General features: G+C 43.8%; 1 protein-coding gene across 2 annotated transcripts in view; it reads left to right on the top strand.

The window, feature by feature from the left end:
* Positions 1-17,848, top strand: part of LOC139563633 (leucine-rich repeat transmembrane protein FLRT2-like) — a 47,232-nt gene extending 29,384 nt beyond the window's left edge. The window contains exons 1-3 of one of the 2 annotated variants that reach the window (XM_071382470.1): positions 9,605-10,157; positions 12,998-13,143; positions 13,253-17,848. In XM_071382470.1, the coding sequence (XP_071238571.1) occupies positions 13,562-15,610 (2,049 nt within the window). In that variant the 5' untranslated portion in view covers positions 9,605-10,157; positions 12,998-13,143; positions 13,253-13,561 and the 3' untranslated portion in view covers positions 15,611-17,848. Of the gene's footprint in view, positions 1-9,604; positions 10,158-12,997 lie in introns of those variants that run through there. The other variant, XM_071382471.1, reaches the window with a different exon arrangement.
* Positions 17,849-19,982: the final 2,134 nt, after the last annotated feature.

Here is a 19,982-nt window from a genome sequence, read left to right as displayed (position 1 = left end):
CGATACGTTCTAGGATCTCTGAGGAGTACATACGAACGTGATTTGACTGTTTGAAACAACGTTTAGAGTTAGATTTTCACAGATTCCTTTCTTTGCAAATTGAACGAGTGGAAATACAAAATCGATCGTGTGTGCTATATGGACCTTTTTAGGATATTAAAAATTATTTTATCTAACAAAACGACACTTCATGTTATATCTGGGACCCTTTGGATGATAAATCAGAGCAAGATTTCAGAACGTAAGTACACATTTCACCTTCAGAGGTGAATTTATCAAACCTATCACAGTGAAAAAAGTGTTTTGTTGTTAGGAGCTCTCCTCAAACAATGTCATGACAATTTTTTGGACAGCGTAGTTATATTAACAGGAATTTAAGCTTTCAGCCGATATAAGACACTTATATGTAACAACATTTGTTGTTTCTCTAAAATCTGCAATGGCGACACAAGGCGCTGCATGATTTACAACTGTCCCTTTGACGGGACGCCGATCCCTAATTAACTTTTAACAAGGCACACCTGTTAAATGAAATGCATTCTATGTGACTACCTCATGAAGCTGGTTGAGAGAATGCCAAGAGTGTGCAAAGCTGTCATCAAGGCAAAGGGTGGCTACTTTGAAGAATATCAAATATAAAATATATTTTGATTTGTTAAAAAAAAATAGGTTACTACATTATTCTATATATGTTATTTCATAGTTTTGATGTCTTCACTATTATTCTACAATGTAGAAAATAGTAAAAATAAAGAAAAACCCTGGCATCAGTAGGTCCAAACTTAATTTCACTAACATTTCACTTAGGGCAGCAAAATCAATGAATGTCACCAACTGACATTTTGAACTACTGTAATTATGGGCGTAGCAACTATTGCAACTCCTCTGCATTTTTTGTGTGGAAAGGGGGAACATGATGGAGCGCTGTTTACAAGGGGGAACATGATGGAGCGCTGTTTACAAGGGGGAACATGATGGAGCGCTGTTTACAAGGGGGAACATGATGGAGCGCTGTTTACAAAGGGGAACATGATGGAGCGATGTTTACAAGGGGGAAAATGATGGAGCGCTATTTACAAGGGGGAACATGATGGAGCGCTGTTTACAAGGGGGAACATGATGGAGCGCTGTTTACAAGGGGGAACATGATGGAGCGCTGTTTACAAGGAGGAACATGATGGAGCGCTGTTTACAAGGGGGAACATGATGGAGCGCTGTTTACAAGGGGGAACATGATGGAGCGCTGTTTACAAAGGGGAACATGATGGAGCGATGTTTACAAGGGGGAACATGATGGAGCGCTATTTACAAGGGGGAACATGATGGAGCGCTGTTTACAAGGGGGAACATGATGGAGCGCTGTTTACAAGGGGGAACATGATGGAGCGCTGTTTACAAGGAGGAACATGATGGAGCGCTGTTTACAAGGGGGAACATGATGGAGCGCTGTTTACAAGGGGGAACATGATGGAGCGATGTTTACAAAAATTCCTTTCTGTATGAAGCATGCATATGACGCTGATGCACATGAAGAAAAGTATGTGAATGCAATCTAGAGAGCCTTAATTGTCATACAGACCAAGAGCAAGGGTGTGTCCTATCGACATACATTTCAGGTGGATTAATTAATCCATTTGAAGATTCACTCAAAGACTAGAAGCCATTTTTCTTTCTTCTTACACTGTCTTCTACAACATATTTTTCTCCTCTCTTCAAGACGTTACTTTCTCCTTTCTCTCCCTTTCCTCCTCTCTGGGGGAGGTGTGGGCTGCAGCAGCTAGCTATGTGTAGCAGGCAGCAGGCAGCAGGTAGCAGCCGGTGTCTTCAGTGGTGCAGTGCAACTGAGATCAAGCGAGGCACACCCTAGCTCGGCCCTCAGACCCCAGTCCAGCCCTCAGTCCCCAGCTCGGCCTTCAGCCCCCAGTCTGGCCCTCAGCTCGGCCCTCCAGGCGAGAGCACAGCCAGAACCCTCTCTGAGTCAGTGGAGTGGAGCCTTCTCCTGGCCCCGACCATCTGGTCGGCCCCTGCAGGCTGGGTCCATACTGATACAGACAGCCCAGGGCACAGAGCAAGAGGAGGAATGCAAAGAGGGAGGAGGGGGTGGAAAAGAGAGGAGAAGAGAGGGAGAGAAAGAAGAGAAAGGAAGGAGGTGGAGGGGAGGGATGAGAGGGGGAGACTAGGTCAGCCACTGCAGACCTAGTGATACAAGCTCCACAGAGCACAGAGAATGAGGAGGAATGCTGAGTGAGAGAGAGAGAGAGAGAGAGAGAGAGAGAGAGAGAGAGAGAGAGAGAGAGAGAGAGAGAGAGAGAGAGAGAGAGAGAGAGAGAGAGAGAGAGAGAGAGAGAGAGAGAGAGAGAGAGAGAGAGAGAGAGAGAGAGAGAGAGAGAGAGGGGTGGGTGAGCAAGTGTGGGGGAAAAAATAGAAGATCAGAGCTACGTTGATGTCAGGAGAGAAACCTGGTTATTGCTTGAAGCTATTTATCTGTTTACTCTGTTTACTCAACCTCAACCTGGTGCGATAATCACAAAACAGCCATCAAGCACAGTACTGGATGTTCAGCGAATATCAACAACGATATCACTTGTATCATGGGATGAAATGAAAGTACAATAAAGGACAGAAAAATGAAGCATTAGATTGGGCTGAGTGAGTGTTGTTGTGTCCTAGTACATGGATGCCTGTGGGCCTGCCTGAGGGTGTTGGTTGGTGAACCGGACTCCATGACGGTCTCTCAGGATGTTATTACTGTAGCTTACTACTCATTCCATTCCAACAAGTAGGGGTTGTATCTATTCAGACACGCTTTGTGTTCTAAACAAACCTCCATGGGTTCAGGGTAGATACATGGTGTGTGTCACAAATGGCACCCGATTCCCTTTATAGTGCAATACTTTTGACCAGAGCCCCATAGTCAAATGTAGTACGCTGTAAAGGGGATAGGGTGCCATTTGCGACACAGACCATATCTCTACTCTGAACCTATGATCTGAGATTGAAGTTGATCTAAGATAGATCTAAAATGGAACACACACTGCTGGGAACTCCTTTGATGTCTGATGATGTCAAAATGGGTCACACAAATAATGGTAATGGTCAGCAAAAAGAGCAGAGACAGAGAAAAGACACTGGCAGAACTACAAAGGATTTAGGATGTAAAACTCAGAGTGGAATATCCCCAATCAGACTTGATATCAAAGACAACGCATGGTGAGGAGATAGAGAGCGTTTTTGGAGAGAGTGGTGGCGATAGAGATCCGGGGAGAGATAGAATTTGACAGAGAAGAGTATAAATAATGAGCTGAAGAGAATGAGAGATGAATGAGAAAGACTGATGTGTGTACTGTTGAAAAGAGGGGGTAGAGTTTGATAGATGGGAATTAGATTAGATAGTTTGATAGTCACATGTACAGTGTTGCAGATGTAATTACAGGGCACAGTGAAATTCTTGTGCTCCGAGCTCCAACAATGCAGTACACAGCTAAAAACAACAAATATAGAATAAAATTCTAATAATAATATATACACATTAAGGGGAGGGACAGGGGGAGGAGCTCCGAGCTCCAAAAATGTGTTCCGCGGTGGTAGAGCTGAATTGCCGTACCAGGCTGCGATGCAGCCCGACAGTATGCTCTCGATGGTGCTCCTGTAGAACACTGTGACGGCCCTCGTGGACAGGCCACATTTCTTCAGCATCCTGAGATTCAAGAATCGCTGTTGTGCTTTCTTCACCACAGTGTTTGTGGGGTTTGACCATTTCAGCTCCTCAGAGATGTGTACGCTGAGGAACATGATGAGGATGGGGGCGTGCCCAGCCTGGTTCCTCCAGAAGTCCACAATCAGATCCTTTTTTTCTGACGTTAAGGGAGAGGTTGTTTACCTGGCACCATGCTGTCAGAGTGGCAACCTCCTCCCTGTAGGCCGTCTTGTTGTTGTTGGTGATCAGGCCTACTACTGTCGTGTCGTCAGCGAACTTGATGAGGGAGTTGGAACTGTGTGAGGCCACGCAGTCATGTGTACACTGCATGCACAAGTATTAGGATAATTGTATTCCACAGGATTAATTTTATTGTTGAACAAACACAATTGTAACAATGTACGCTGAGAGTCGGGAAGCAAGTTCAGGGAGGGAATACATTTAATAAATAAATGAACTTAACAAGAAACACAAACAGGGCACCGACATGAAACAGCAACAATGACAACTGGGGAAGAACCCAAAGGGAGTGACATATAAAGGGCAGGTAATCAAGGAGGTGATGGAGTCCAGATGAGTGTCATTAGGCGCATAACACTGGTGACAGGTGAGAGAGAGGGAGAGAGGGAGCACACGTGACAACAATGCTCTCAGTCAATCCAAAATGTTATTCAACCTCAAACCTGTATGTTTTACAAAGGAAAGTATAAACCTGCAACGTTAAGTAGGAACTTGAGGCGAGACGGCCTCCGTCAGGGCCATCTTAGCCACAGGGATAAAAAGTTCCAGCCAGAAAATAAAACAGAGAGGAGAGTTGAGAAGAGGGGATAGAGATTTGTAGAGCGGGAGAAAGTTGGATGGACAAAGTAAACGAGAGGTGAGGGAGAAGAAGGGATAGAGATTTGTAGAGCGGGAGAAAGTTGGATGGACAAAGTAAACGAGAGGTGAGGGAGAAGAAGGGATAGAGATTTGTAGAGCAGGAGAAAGAGTTGGATGGACAAAGAAAAAGAGAGGTGAGGGAGAAGTAGTGAGAGAGAGAAAGATAGAGAAAGAGAGCTCCTGTTACCTCATTGACCCTCCCTGTCCTTAGCTCTCCTGTCTGTCAGTGTGTCTGTGGTCTGGCCAGTAACAGGCGTCTCTCTGTTATAATCCAGTCTGTGTTTTCACAGCTTGACACACATTACCGAACCACATCCATGTGCTGCCATCCAGATCACGTATGTTGTACCCAGGGCTTTTTTTAGCCTCATAATTTGCCTCCGACTGAGAACTGGCTGATTAAATAAATAAGTTTCTGATTGAACACTGACACCCTTTCTCTCCTACTCCCCGGGTCTGTTTATTGTTTCTCCCTTTGAGGGGGCTGATGAGGTGTTATGGCTGTCTAGATGTCTAGGTCTCTCTGTGTCTCTCTCTCTCTCTCTCTCTCTCTCTCTCTCTCCTCCCTGCCACTGCTCTCTCTCTCTCTCTCTCTCTCTCTCTCTCTCTCTCTCTCTCTCTCTCTCTCTCTCTCTCTCTCTCTCTCTCTCTCTCTCTCTCTCTCTCTCTCTCTCTGTGTCTCTATCTCTTTCTCTTTCTTTCTGTGTGTCTCTCTCTCTCTCTCTCTCTCTCTCTGTCTGTCTGTCTGTCTGTCTGTCTGTCTGTCTGTCTGTCTGTCTGTCTGTCTGTCTGTCTGTCTGTCTGTCTGTCTGTCTGTCTGTCTGTCTGTCTGTCTGTCTGTCTGTCTGTCTGTCTGTCTGCCTGCCTGTCTGTCTGTCTGTCTGTCTGTCTGTCTGTCTGTCTGTCTGTCTGTCTGTCTGTCTGTCTGTCTGTCTGTCTGTCTGTCTGTCTGTCTGTCTGTCTGTCTGTCTGTCTGTCTGTCTGTCTGTCTGTCTGTCTGTCTGTCTGTCTGTCTGTCTGTCTGTCTGTCTGTCTGTCTGTGTGTGTGTGTGTGTGTGTGTGTGTGTGTGTGTGTGTGTGTGTGTGTGTGTGTGTGTGTGTGTGTGTGTGTGTGTGTGTTGTAATAGAAATATGGTCAAACGGAAAGGTACAATGAAGCATTCATAGCTGTGACTCTCGTCAGACATAGAGAAAAATGTAATTCATATTGTTCACATCTCACAAAAGTAGCCGTGGATGGATGGATCTGATGGTAGCATGAAAACATGAGAAAGTCATAGGAGGCTGCTGAGGGGAGGACGGCTCATAATAATGAACGGAACGGAGTGAATGAAATGGCATCAACACATTGACACCGTGTGTTTGATACTTTTGATACCTGCTCCAGCCATTACCATGAGCCCGTCCTCCCCAGTTAAGGTACCACCAACCTCCTGTGGAGAATGATATGGCATATAGCTACATTGGCTTCGAATCAGAATGTAATATCATTTAAGAAGGTAATAACTTCGCCCTTTATAGACATTGAACAAAAATGTTTTATGAAGCATCATCCATATTGTTTACTTTCACAGCAGATTAATATATTTTCTGGACAGATATTTATGCCCTGATAATCAACTGTACATCTCTATGTACTCGCAGGGTCACAATGATATGTTTTACAGACTGTTCATGGCACAACACTTCAAGGGGTCAAAGGAAAGGTCTATATCCTTAAGCTTGAGTGTGTATCATGTGACTTACCATGACTCCCCCTCTCTGTAAAGAAGTGGTACAATCCTGTACACTACTGCCACCTTCATATAGCCTGTTGAACTTGCAGCACCTGACTGAATGTGTGCATATAGTCCACATAAAGTATCCACTAGGTTTAATTTCATGGTTCGCGTACAACATTTGTCCTCCTTTAAAATCTCAAACGCTGTAGTCTCTCAAATAAGAAGTGCTATATTGGTTTAGATGAGACGTGCAAAGTTGTGGCACACTTAACAAAACAAAAACATATTCTATAGAATCATTATGCTTCCCTCTTTTGAGCTAGAGAGTAAATAATCAATTTCCGTAAAATCAGACAGTGCTTTGAATATTGAAGACTGTGTTTAGAGACACTGCATTTGTTGATTTAGCAGCTGACTCCTAAAGTCTTCATTCTGTAGGCTACATAATCGCATAATAACACAGGTTATTCCAACACAACGCAAACAAAATACCATGAGCGATTTATTGTCAGTGAGGGCCTGATATGGCCCATCATCTCATTAATAACAATAACCAACAAGCAGATTTGCATATCGTTTTAATTATGGAAGTGGTCAGAGAGAGAGAGAGCAGATGTGGCATTTGGCAGTTGAATTTAGAGCCATAAAGCCCCAGATAATGTCACAATGAGGCAGTGGACACATAATACTAATGATGATATTCAAAGGCTAAAGGCCTGTGTATGTGTGTTTGAGAGAGTTATGAGTGTGTGAGTGTGTATGTGAGTGTGTATGTGCGCACACGCATGTGTGTGGTGTGTGTGTGTGTGCGTGCGTGTGCGTGTGTATGAATAAGTCAGATATAGTTGTTGTGGTGGGAGGCCAGAGGGAGGTGCTGATTTTGGAAGTGTCCTGCTCATTCGATTGTTCAATGGAGCAGGCCTTTTCTGAAATGCTCCTTAAATACCAGCCCATCAAATCAGGCTTGGACAGCCTGGGATACAGATGGAAGTTGGTGGCATTGATATTTGTCAGTCTCGGCTACATACAGTACATAGTCTTACAGTAGGTGGCCTTCAGATCGCAGGCTTGAAAACAACTGGCTAGGTAGTGCTCGGTTCAGCCGTTAAGGGCAGCCTAGCTGTGTGGAAGAGAGGGTGCTTTTTGTTTCCTTAAGTGTCCTTGCATCAACGACCTTTGAAATGTTTGAATCCTTTATAATGTCATGTGATTTGTGGATGCAAAATGTTAGTATTTAAAATGCGTGTGTGCGTTTCTGCGTGCGTGCGGGTGTGTGTCATCTACATATGACTAATGATCACAAATTGATCAGATTGTCTGCCTTTGCATTGGTTATCCATATAGCCCATCCATTAACACCTACTCTACCCCTTTACATGCTGTCATTGTATCTGCATTGATACCAGTAATTAAAAAGCACACGTCAACCATTTCCAGGCAGGGTCATGTGGGGATGTAAATTTGCCTGGCAAAGCAGCATCAAGGTCACAGGCAATAGCTGCTTCATATCTGGTACATTACATGAGTGGACAATTTACTGAAAATGACAATTACAATGCTTTTGAATTAGGATTCATGTATATTTGCCATTGGAATTGTTGATTGAGTGCCTTATCCACAAATTATACTAACACAGACAAGAATATATTATCTGCACTGTGTATTAGGATGTCCACTCTGTTGTTTTTGTGTGGAACTAAGAATGGGCCATGTGGTGCTTCTACATGGGATTCTACTGACTGAGTGTGTGAGCGGGCTGAATCAGTGCTGTGTAATGCACTGTAGGAAAAACTGGATATGGACAAATACTAAGGGAATGTATCCAAATGACTGTTTAAATACTGAGGGAATGTATTGGTCATGGAATTCTATGGTCTCCAGTACTGCAGAATGCTTCTTAAGACATGTAGGAAATACTGGTGTGTGTGTGGGGGGGGGGGGGGGGGGCATGTGCGGGTGTGCTGGAGTCTTGTTCTCAGCTGAATCAAACTCATCTGACCATTTTGACTTAGCTATCCATTTAAATAAATCATAACAGCATACGCTCCCATCTGAAACCGTCGTAATGAACACGTTTCATCTCAGCGGGAGACTGTCTGCCTACAGTGGTCGGGAAATGTTGTAATCCTATCCCAGTCCAACTCTTCACAAGAAACTATTAGCCACTTAAAGTTCCTGATTAGAAGGAACCCAAAATAGTCTTTCAAGACTCTTTTATTTTCATTTTGGTAAGAGTCCTTTTGAAAAATAAATTGTGTACATTCATTGTATGTGGAGCTGTGGTTCATATGTTATAGCCTCATGCAATGTAGCCCAATAACATATCAACAATGGTTAAATGAGACACATGTATCTGGTATGCAACTAGCTAATGACAGAGGAGCAACGTTGACTAGTTATTCTGTTTCACAGCCAGGCACTAATGCCTCTTGTGAGGAAGTGATGCCCACACATTCCACCACAAAGCCAGCACCTACAGTTTAACCTACAGAGGAGGCCCCTCAGCCAACTGGTTCTGGGGGCTCAGTTCACAAACACAAACAGACCCCACAGAGCCTAGGACAGCAACACAATTAGATCCAATCAAATTATGAGTAAATGCTTCCTGGCCCTAAACAGAGATTACACAGTAGCAGAATACCTGACCACTGTAACTGACCAAAAATTAAGAAAATGATTGGCTATGTACTGAATCAATGAGCATAGCCTTGCTAATGAGAGAGGTCACCATAGATAGACCTGGCTCTCAAGTGAAGACATGATATGTGCCCACTGTCCACAAAAGGAGGTGGAAACAGCTGCACTTCTTAACCTCCTGCTTCATTTATGAATATATTAGAGACACATATTTCCCACAGATCACACAGACCCAGACCGATTTTAAAAACAAACAAACATTGATAAAGTCCCATATCTGTTAGGAGAAATACAAACAACATTGTGAATACCACAAATAGTTATCTGTTTCTTTATCTTCCCCCACTAGTGTACTACAACGACTTGCAAATTGCAAAAACACGGTAGATAGCTAAAACACGGTAGATAGCTAAAACACGGTAGATAGCTGATAATATAACACCAGAAATGTATTTATCTTTTTGAAACCGTTGCAAGTGCAATGTTTACTGTTATTTTCTGAAAGTTCTTTGTTGATGCTTTTATTTCTTCTCACTTTTGTTTATTGTTTATTTCACTTGCTTTGCCAATTTAAACAGATGCCAATAAAGCTCCTTTGCATTGAATTAGATAGCGAGAGAGAGAGAGAGAGAGAGAGAGAGAGAGAGAGAGAGCAGTGGCAGGGAGGAGAGATCGCTATCAGCTGAATTGATTGCAGTAAACGTCTCCCAAGGGTTTCAAGGGGAAAAGGCAATTCTTGCATTAGCAATAAACTATCCGATGTTAGTCACTGTGACTAGGAGATCGGACCTCTTTATTGGGAACAGCGCTCTGCCGCTGCATTCGGGTGTACACGGGGAAGGGGTGGGAGCCAAAAGTCCCCCGTTCTTCGGCTAATGTAATCATTTAATCTTTTGAAGGCAACGCGGAACTCGGGGGCGCCTCTGAACCAGCCCAAGAGGCAAAGGACTGCTGCTGGAGCATCGTACTGCGGATAAGCTGAATCGTTGCCTGGACCCGGACCCAAGTGGACAGCATGCCCCCCGCAACACCACCCACCTTCGGGGAGTCTCGGACAGAGTCACTAGGACTACGGAGTACACCCGTCAAGATGTGGAATCGCAGCGTTGCCTGAAATTGTAAAAGCCTGCCCTAGGTGTCATTTACTGGGGGGATCTGACCAGGGATAGTTCACCATGCTCAATGGATATACAGTAAAACGGCTTTCAGCATCTCCGAAAAAGGTGAAGTAAGACACATTACTTTGTTGTTGCCCGTCTTACTGGTAGCCGATAGGCTATCCTATGTTTTATCGCTAACATCTGGACATGCGTTATGAAAGACATACTACGCGGTCCACTAGGTATTTAAAAGCCCTGCGATGGTAAATATACATATATATTTTAAAACTTTAAATGGGCAATCTGCAGTTGAAACAATAACAGAGTGGTACCCCGCCACTGATTTGGTAAAGAGCTGAGGGATGGATGGGGCTGGACTAAAGTCACCACTTTCAACTTCATAGACAGAGCTATGGATGCAAGGACTGACCGTCCATGATATAACAATTGTAGTTTCAACTATGTTTTGAGGCTATACATTGTTTGTTTACAATTACATTGTTTACAAGCAATAGAGTAAAGCAAGCTTGTGTTTTGGTGTGGTATGACAGTTAGACTAAGGTCATGAGGCATTCATAAGTTCTATTCTTTAAGTATCAATGGGTATATATCATACATTTTTAAGTCTAAAAATTGATGTAGCAGTCGCAGATTGCTGGTTTAACTAAAATATAATTAATTGGATTTTACGCATATGTTTTACGCACACATATTATGTTTATTTCGAAATGGAAAACAAGCCTACAACACTAACTTCATATTTTCAACAAAATCAATTTATATTTTTTTATTGTATTTGAATAAGACACTGCAGGTGAGCCGTTTCAGACATTAAATATATTGGCACCGCAAGTCTCTCCCTATATTCCCTCTTTTTGCGCAGCGTTTGAAATTCACCTGCGGTCTGTGACAAATTGGTAATGATGAGGAACTTTTACCTTCGCTGCTGCTGGCGACTGTAATCAACCTTAAAATTGATGGCTATGATGGAGACATCGGCCAAGATTTTTACGGACGTTGCCGAGACTTTACCTGTGATAAATAAATAGGTATCCAGTTAGAAACTGATGATCCATGTTTTGCAGTCTACCATTCGTTGCGGGGGAGGCACACCAACTAACCTCCTTGTCAGCCAGGCTTCTGATCCTCCTGCCCTGACAGTGTAAACACTGGAGAGTTACATTACATCATCAGATAATATCTTAGCCATTTTGGATGACATTTGAGGAAATGACAGCCAGCCACGTGTAATATCATTACCTGCCCCCTTCATCTCTTAACTACCTTTATAATTAATTAATGTGGTCATATCTGAAGATCAGTCCGAACAGCTTTAAAAATGGATACTGTCTGAGGTTGCATAGTGGTGATATTGTCAATTATGGGAGGTGGGTTGCAAGTTTATTTGTGACTGCTTGAATACAAACTGTATTGGCCCACTTTCATGTATTCTCTTACACTCTCTTTTATTTGCATAACAAGCTAATTAAAGATGTCAACTCTCCATTGTATGTTTTAAAGCATAATCATCATTAACTGCATATTTAGGGCATTCAACTTCACTGGAGTATTGTGTCTTGTCTTGTGACCTTGTGCATTCAGCACCTCTTCCTTCAGAGAAGTAGTAGTCCACATCGATCTTAGTTTCCCTCCGAACAGTAGACATTTGTCCAGTTTTATCTCTGTTGACAGCCCATGTTCATCATGTCCAGCTTTAGCTTCAGTTGCAAGTTGCTCTTCCCCCTCTAACGAAAACAACTGAATCACACTTTTTTTTATTTAAATAGAACTGTTTTTACTGATGGTTCTGTGTATCTCTCTCTCTCTCTCTGTGTAAGAGCTGTGTTATAAAATGTCATTCTTCATGTCATGTGCATCTCTCGCTCTCTCCCTCTCTTTCTCTCTCTCTCTCTGTGTAAGAGCTGTGTTATAAAATGTCATTCTTCATGTCATGTGCATCTCTCTCTCTCTCTCTCTCTCTCTCTCTCTCTCTCTCTCTCTCTCTCTCTCTCTCTCTCTCTCTCTCTCTCTCTCTCTCTCTCTCTCTCTCTCTCTCTCTCTCTCCCTCTCTCTCTCTCTCTATCTCTCCCTCTCTCCCCTCTCTCTCTCTCGCTCTCTCTCTCTCCCTCTCTCTCTCCCTCTCTCCCTCTCTTTCTCTCTCTCTCTTCCTCATTACCATTGGAGGACTGCTCTGTGCTTCCTGTGAGTGCAGTGGAGCAGAGCTCTGTCCATCACCGCGGCATTTGACAGATTAAACACCTCAATGCCCTCTACAAGTTTGAGTGCACAGAGCCAGTGATCTCTTCAGCATCACTCACTTCACGACTCAGCGCTCATAAGACATTTGCCAGCTCGTCTTTATTCCTGACTCAATTTACTTTATTTATTGATCTATTTATTCATTTATGTATGCATTTGTTTTTCTATGTATTTATTTCTCTCTCTGTGTTGATTTCATTCAGCATTTCCTGTCAGCTTCAACACATGCTGAAGTTTAAAAAAAAGTACAACCTGCACATTGATATTGTGCAACTCCACACGATTATGTTTCCATTGTTGATTTTGACATGGATTAAACCCACAATGCTTTACTGAAATTTTCATATATACTTCATTTTTACAACTATGTAATTATGAGTTACAATACTTCTTACATTGTTCATTCTAATGTAATTACACTGTAAGAACACTGTAATGTAAGTGATATCTAATTATTTTTTACAACAAGAGCATGGTTCAACTTTTAAAAATAATATCCACTGCTGCAGTACATGTCTGGTGAGGAATATGAAATAAGAGTCAAACTCATTACCATGCACCAGTCTGTTCTCTCCAATTGACAACTCTTCACTTTGTCTTTGAGTTATTCAAGTGAAAGTATTCCTTTCTGTTTATATAGAGGAAACACAAGCATTCTAAGAAAGAACAGCCCACTGATTTCTCTATTTGTCTCTTTGAAATAGGCCTCTGGATCCAAATTTCAAGTCCAACGGAGGCTGCATCAGTCTGTGCCCAGCCGTGTGTGAAGCAAAAGAGAGAAACAGCAAGAGAGAGACTGAAAGAGAGGAAGAGAAGGAGGAGGGAGGGCTCTCCAATGATAACCCTGAGTGTACGTTACACGGCTCTCTGGTAGCCACCATTTTAAATTGGCCCTCACAGAGCTCCGCAGCGGCTGACTGAGAGTGAAAATGTGATGAGCTTTTCTGTCGTCCCCATAGCGAGCGAGCGTGGATGGAGGCCGGCGAAGGAGGCGCATTGCTTAATGAGACCATTGCTCTTGTGTTGGGAGGCTTAGGACAGGCAATTACTGAGGGATTACCACCAGAGGCCTCCTCCAGCAGTGCTGCTGCCGCCGCTCCGACACTGCTTCCTGCTGGGGCAGGGAACTAAGCAGACACAGCTTGTTACAGAACATTTTTTCCTCTTTGGATTTTTATTGTTTTTGTTCCTTTTTTTGTTGTGGTGGTTGTTTGTTGGAATTTGTAGTTTTTCTTACGACAAATCGTCTGTATGTCATATTGTTAATAATGGAGCTCCATCAGTCAGGGCGTGTGTGGAATAAGGACTGGGTCTCTTTCCTCAGGCCGTGGATACCCATACTGCTGGGCCTGCACATGCAGTTCTCCCGAGCGTCCGGGTCCAGCTGCCCAGAGGAGTGCCGCTGTGACAGGACCTTTGTTTACTGCAATGAGAGGAGCCTGACCTCGGTGCCTCTAGGGATCGGAGAGGGCTACAAGACCCTCTACCTCCACAACAATCAGATAAACAACGCCGGCTTCCCCTTGGAGTTTTACCACGTAGCCTCCGTGGAGAATGTCTATCTCTACGGCAACCAGCTTGACGAGTTCCCCATCAACCTGCCCAAGAATGTTCGGGTGCTGCACCTGCAGGAGAACAATATCCAGACTATCTCCCGGGCCGCACTGGCCCAGCTGCTGTGGCTGGAGGAGCTACATCTGGACGATAACTCCATCTCCACGGTTGGGGTGGAAGAAGGGGCGTTCAGAGAGGCCATCAGCCTCAAGATGCTCTTCCTTACAAAGAATCACCTGAGCAGCGTTCCTATTGGTTTACCGGAAGATCTCAAAGAGCTGCGATTGGACGAGAACCGGATCGCGGTTATCGCAGAGGAGGCGTTCAGGAATGTGACGAGGTTAGAGCGCCTCCTGCTGGATGGGAACCTGCTGACAGACGAAGGTGTGGCGCCTGGAACCTTCCAGGACCTGGTAATGCTCCGGGAGCTGTCGCTGGCACGAAACTCCCTCACCTACCCGCCCCCGCTGCTCCCGGGGGACGTTCTGGTGAAGCTGAACTTTCAGGATAATCAGATGAATGAGATCCCTGTGACGTCCTTCGAGGGACTGAGAAGGCTAGAGAGGCTGGATATTTCCAACAACCAGCTGCAGTCCTTGACACAGGGGGTCTTTGAGGGCCTCGTCAGCCTCAGACAGCTCACTGTTCGGAACAACCTTTGGCTGTGTGACTGCAGCATTAACTGGGTCATACTGTGGTTAAAGTCCCTGCCAACCTCCCTCAACGTGCGCGGCTTCATGTGCCAGAAGCCTGAGAGGGTCCGTGGCATGGTAATCAGAGAGCTGAACACTGAGCTGATCCAGTGCCCTCACAGCACCACGACTGCCCCGCCGCCCATCAACCTGCCCCCCACCTCACCAGGCCTCACCTCCCGCTCCCCTCCCTCCTCGACAGACTCCCCATCAGACATGCACTCCCTCTCTCCCCCCTCCAAGCTCCCCTCCTCACCCACACATCACCCCCCTCTCTTCTCCTCGTCCCCTCCCAGAGACGGGGAACAGAGGACTAACCTGCCACCCCTGGACCCAGAGCGGGAGAACCTGCAAATCAAGTTCACCATACTCAACGGTTCAGCCATCCACGTCAGCTGGGTGGCCTCCTTCCCTGTCACAGCCTACAAGGTCACCTGGGCCAAGATGGGTCCCAGCCTGTCTGGAGACACGGTCCGGGATAGGATGGTGGGAGGGGAACACCGGGGCATACGGTTGGCCAACCTCGAGCCTAAATCCACCTACCGGATCTGTGTCATCCCCTTAGACGCGTTCAATAACTACCGGCCCAAGGATGATACAGTGTGTTCAGAGGCTGTGACTAAGCCGGTCTCCTATGGTCCAGATAATAATAAAGGTCCATTGTGGCCGGAGCAGGCCACCCAGCAGGACCCCAGCTCTCCCTTCCTCCTGGCTGGCCTCATTGGAGGCGCTGTGATTGTTGTCCTGGTGCTTCTCCTCAGCATATTCTGCTGGCATATGCACAAGAAGGACCGGTCGTCCTCGACCAATTGGAAATACAACAAGGGCAGGAGAAAAGATGACTATGGAGAGGCAGGGACCAAAAAGGATAACTCTATACTGGAAATGACTGAGACCAGCTTCCAGATAGTGTCCCTGAACAACGAGCAGCTCCTGAAGGGAGACTACCGCATACAGCCCATGTATACCCCTAATGGGGGCATAGGCTTCAGAGACTTCCCTGTGGGGAACAATAGCACAGTATACTGCAAGAACAATGTTCAAGCAGACACAGACTTTTGCCGTGCATGATGGTTTTGCACAACAGAGTGTTATAGAACCCCCTTTGTATTAAAACATACACTTAACTACATACAGTACCCTGTACAGTATATATTTCATAGACCCCTGTGTCTACAATGTAATTTATACACCAGCTGGACTATAATGTTGAATTCAGCTACCTTTTATATTCCCTTAGTTAAAATGCTAATTGATTTATAAGTTATTGGTTTCTTGAAGTTATGTTACTCGGTTCTGTGCAGACAGATTTGTCCAATCAGAGTTCTCTCATCATTTTATATAAAGTTTGGTTCTGATTTGAGCTCCATAACCGCTGGGCCATTTTATATTCAGTTTGGTTCTGATTTGAGCTCCATAACCGCGGGGCCATTTTATATTCAGTTTGGTTCTTATTTGAGCTCCATAACCACTGGGCCATTTTATATTCAGTTTTGTTCTGATTTGAGCTCCATAACCACTGGGCCATTTTGAAGTTATGTGATAGCCAGACAGTGTACTCATTGCTACAAAATTTGCCTCGCCAGTGATGAATCTAACAAGCACAGTGTCCATAACAGATATGGCTATCCCATGTTTTCGCAATGGGAATTGAAATAATTGGGGGTTATGTAAATTAGACTTGCTGTGTCAACTCAATGTGACAGAGAGAACCAATATAAAACCAGCCATTCAGGAAATTATATTTGGATAGAAATATTGTCTCACGGTAAGGATTTGAGAGAGAGAGGATGGGAGGGACAGAGGGAAGGAGGGAGGGAGTGAGAAAGAGAGAGAGAGAAACAGAGAGAGTGAGACGGGGTGGAGAGAGAGAGAGAGGGAGAGAGAGAGTGAGCAGAATCTGTGCATTCAAATATACCACAAGAGGGCAGAGTTTTTCATGATGGTCAATTAGTCATTACATTCATTTCTTGGACATTGCTTAGTGCTGAACAGAGATTCTACCGATATCGTCCTGCTGCAGTGAGTGACATCTCTCTCGTCTTCACATATCACAACAACAACAAACAACAGAGAGATCTGTTGGTCTAAAAGCTGCACGGACTCCTGGGTTTGGAGTGCTGATCTAGGATCAGTTTAGCCTTTTAGATCATATTGAATAAGAATTCAATGGACAGGAGGGACCTGATTCTAGTTCACCTCTCCTACTCTGGAATGCTTTACGAATACAAGCCCTGATCCAAGTATTTCTCTCAATAACAACCCACTCCTATGTTATTGGCCACTGGTCACTTACCACAACTTGGATATAGAGTTTATGAAACGGTAGAAGTAATCAAGCTTTGTTGAACCTTTTGATTGTTTCCCAAGCTGTTGAAAGATTTTTTTATTTTTATGGACTTGACTCTGCAAATCATGCACAAGTCATACGTTTGCATCTTACGCTTTCCATTAAGTAGAATTACAGCGTAAGGAATTTTGTTTGTGATGGTTGAGAATGAAAGATGGGTGTTAAACACATAGCAGAGTTAACTGGAACAAGCATGTCTGTCCAGAAAGATGGAAAGCAACTATTTCAGTTTTTGTTCAACAAAAAATGATGTTATGGTATTACATTATATGTGCCTTGAAATGATCCGCTCATAATGTAATGTCTTTCGAATCCATGTTTTTGCACAAACGTGTACTGTACTGTATATACATACAATTGACATTGAATTGTTGTTGAAAAAAACTATTGCCTGGTATTTGATGATTTATTTTTGTCGTATTGTTTTTTCTTTTCTTCTTTTACCTCACAATTCACTTCACATCTGATCTCAGAATGTTCCTGACTTCTACGATAATAGGAAATCATTTTTAGAGATTTGATCCATGATGCTACTGTCTTCTCTGGGAGAAATATACAAATAATGTAGAGAAGCTATAATGATGCTTTGAGTTATTTTCCATCAACATGTCTCTTCAGATTTCACAAATTTGGAGCAGACTTTACATGTGTAGGCTGAATAATTAAGAAAAGTCTGAAACACTGAAGGTTACCCTTGAGAACCAAGTCTGGGGAGATGATACTGCAATTTGTTTGTTACAAAAAGTATTGTGTCCCATATCAAATCACTTGTTAAGGGGATGTAGAACATTGAGGGGTTTCTTTAATATCTCTAACATTCCAAAACCATATAGAGTACTGTAGTAAGTTGCATCCCTCATCCTCAGACATTCATTCAACCTCTGACATTCGGTTTCATGAAGCTTCTATTTTATAATCTATTTACCAAGACTCATCTAATTAAAGGTCAATGGACATGTTGTAAGGCAGAACTTCTTCATTCACAATTGATACCTTGGCCAGACTCTACCCACATTGAAGGGCACACATACTAGTAGTCCTCTTCTGCTCTCTGACACCTTTTCTACTGAAGGATGCAATTACATGAACCAGTACAGAACCGGGCCAGGTTTCTGCTGTTGTCCTCATTAGTCTTGTGTTGTGTGTGTGTGTGTGTGTGTGTGTGTGTGTGTGTGTGTGTGTGTGTGTGTGTGTGTGTGTGTGTGTGTGTGTGTGTGTGTGTGTGTGTGTGTGTGTGTGTGTGTGTGTGTGTGTGTGTGTGTGTGTGTGTGTGTATATGTACACATACTCTACTGTGATTCTAAAAGAGGCCTATAGATAGTATACCGCTCTAAATGACCTCTGACCTCTAACCTATGATCCTGGTGGACCTGGTGGAGACAGTAATCAGCCTTTAGACTCACACTTCTGTGCCCTCCAGTTATGTGGTCATCCATAAAAGAGTTCAACTACCAAACAAACACTCCCTCTCTGGGGAGTCCAGTGTCCATGAGTGAGATACTTTTTTGAGGACATACAGTATTTGAAGATAGTGTATACATACACTATAGTGTATGTGCGTATACGTGGGCTCCCGAGTGGCGCAGTGGTCTAAGGCACTGCATCTCAGTGCAAGAGGTGTCACTACAGTTCCTGGTTTGAATCCAGGCTGTATCACATCCTGCTGTGATTGGGAGTACCATAGGGCGGCACACAATTGGCCCAGCGTCGCCGGTGTAGGCCGTCAATGTAAATAATTATTTGTTCTTAACTGACTTCCTAGTTAATTAAAGGTTAAATAAAATGTCCAGGTCTTCCATGGTCCTAGTGTGGAGGAGACATTGAGGGATGAATGTGAACGTTATCTAACTTTCATAAATCATGCATTGCTGTTAATGTAATCATTTCCACAGAAATGTTAGTTCTTCATGCATATCTCAAGTAAGATTTTAGCTCTTGGTGAATGTGTTAAACCAGTAATTTAGCTCAGTAACCAGTTTCTGAACCAACAAAGTCTCTCACGTTCTGTATCCACACAGTGGCGACCACCTCTCCTCAATCGTTTATGCCTTGGAGCGTCTATCAACTGAAGCTTTATGTCCTTGATTGATCCACTGTCTTATTTGCTTAGGTTTGTTTCTAGTTTGAACGTTATAGTGTCAAGGGCTATTTTCTGGACCAAGGGAAGCACAGACAGTCATTATTCTTCAGTCATAAATGCCTGGGAGCAACTATCAGTTGAGAGTTTTATATTCTCCCTTTCCATGGCATACTTACTTACAATTGATCAATTGTACGCTATGCTTACAGAGGGTGTGCTTAGACTGAGTGTTTTCAAGGACCATTGCGTTGAGTTTTAAGATGTGTTTTATGTTTTGGTGGGTGAGACATGGCCCAGAAAGATTCTAGTACAGGTTGACTACTATTTAAATCAAAATAATCTAGTTTAAACACATATTACTTACTATAAGTAAAATACTTATCTGTGAAGTTGGTCGTATATCAATCAAATAGCATTCCAATGCGCTATACTTGTATGGTTATTACCACAACCACAGCACATGGGAATCTCACATTGCAGTTTAATCTTGGAGTCTTTAGCCTATCGACTCTGTATATTAAATGTTTAAGTAATCACCTCGGTTGCCCATGGTCATCCTTGAACCACAGTAGCTGTGCTGGCCAGACAACTAATAGGCCGGCCACTGTTTACTTGACAGCCTGATTCTCTCAGTACCAGAGGGTCACCGCAGGGTGAGACATAACACGGTTGACACTGTGGGTGCCTCCCAACTGACACCCTATTCCCTATTTGTAAGTCGCTCTGGATAAGAGCGTCTGCTAAATGACTTAAATGTAAAATGTAAATAGTGCACTACTTTCAGACTCTGGTCCAAAGTAGTGCCTTTTGGGACACAGGGTCTTTCTTAGTACCAGAGGGTGAAACAGAACACACCATATTTAACACATTCCTCACGATGAGAGAGAAGATGCTTAGGAACGGGGCAGGAAAGGAGGGAAGGGATCGATTGAACATACATTGTGATAAGTTCCCTTGGGAGAGTTGAAGAGATTTGAAGAGATTTACCAAAATGGCTGGGGTCGCTGGTTGGC

Source organism: Salvelinus alpinus, chromosome 34 (genome assembly GCF_045679555.1).
Source record: "Salvelinus alpinus chromosome 34, SLU_Salpinus.1, whole genome shotgun sequence".
In the NCBI taxonomy this organism is placed as follows: Eukaryota; Metazoa; Chordata; class Actinopteri; order Salmoniformes; family Salmonidae; genus Salvelinus; species Salvelinus alpinus.
Note: the sequence above shows the minus strand (reverse complement) of the source record. Positions and strands in the feature narration are given on the sequence as shown.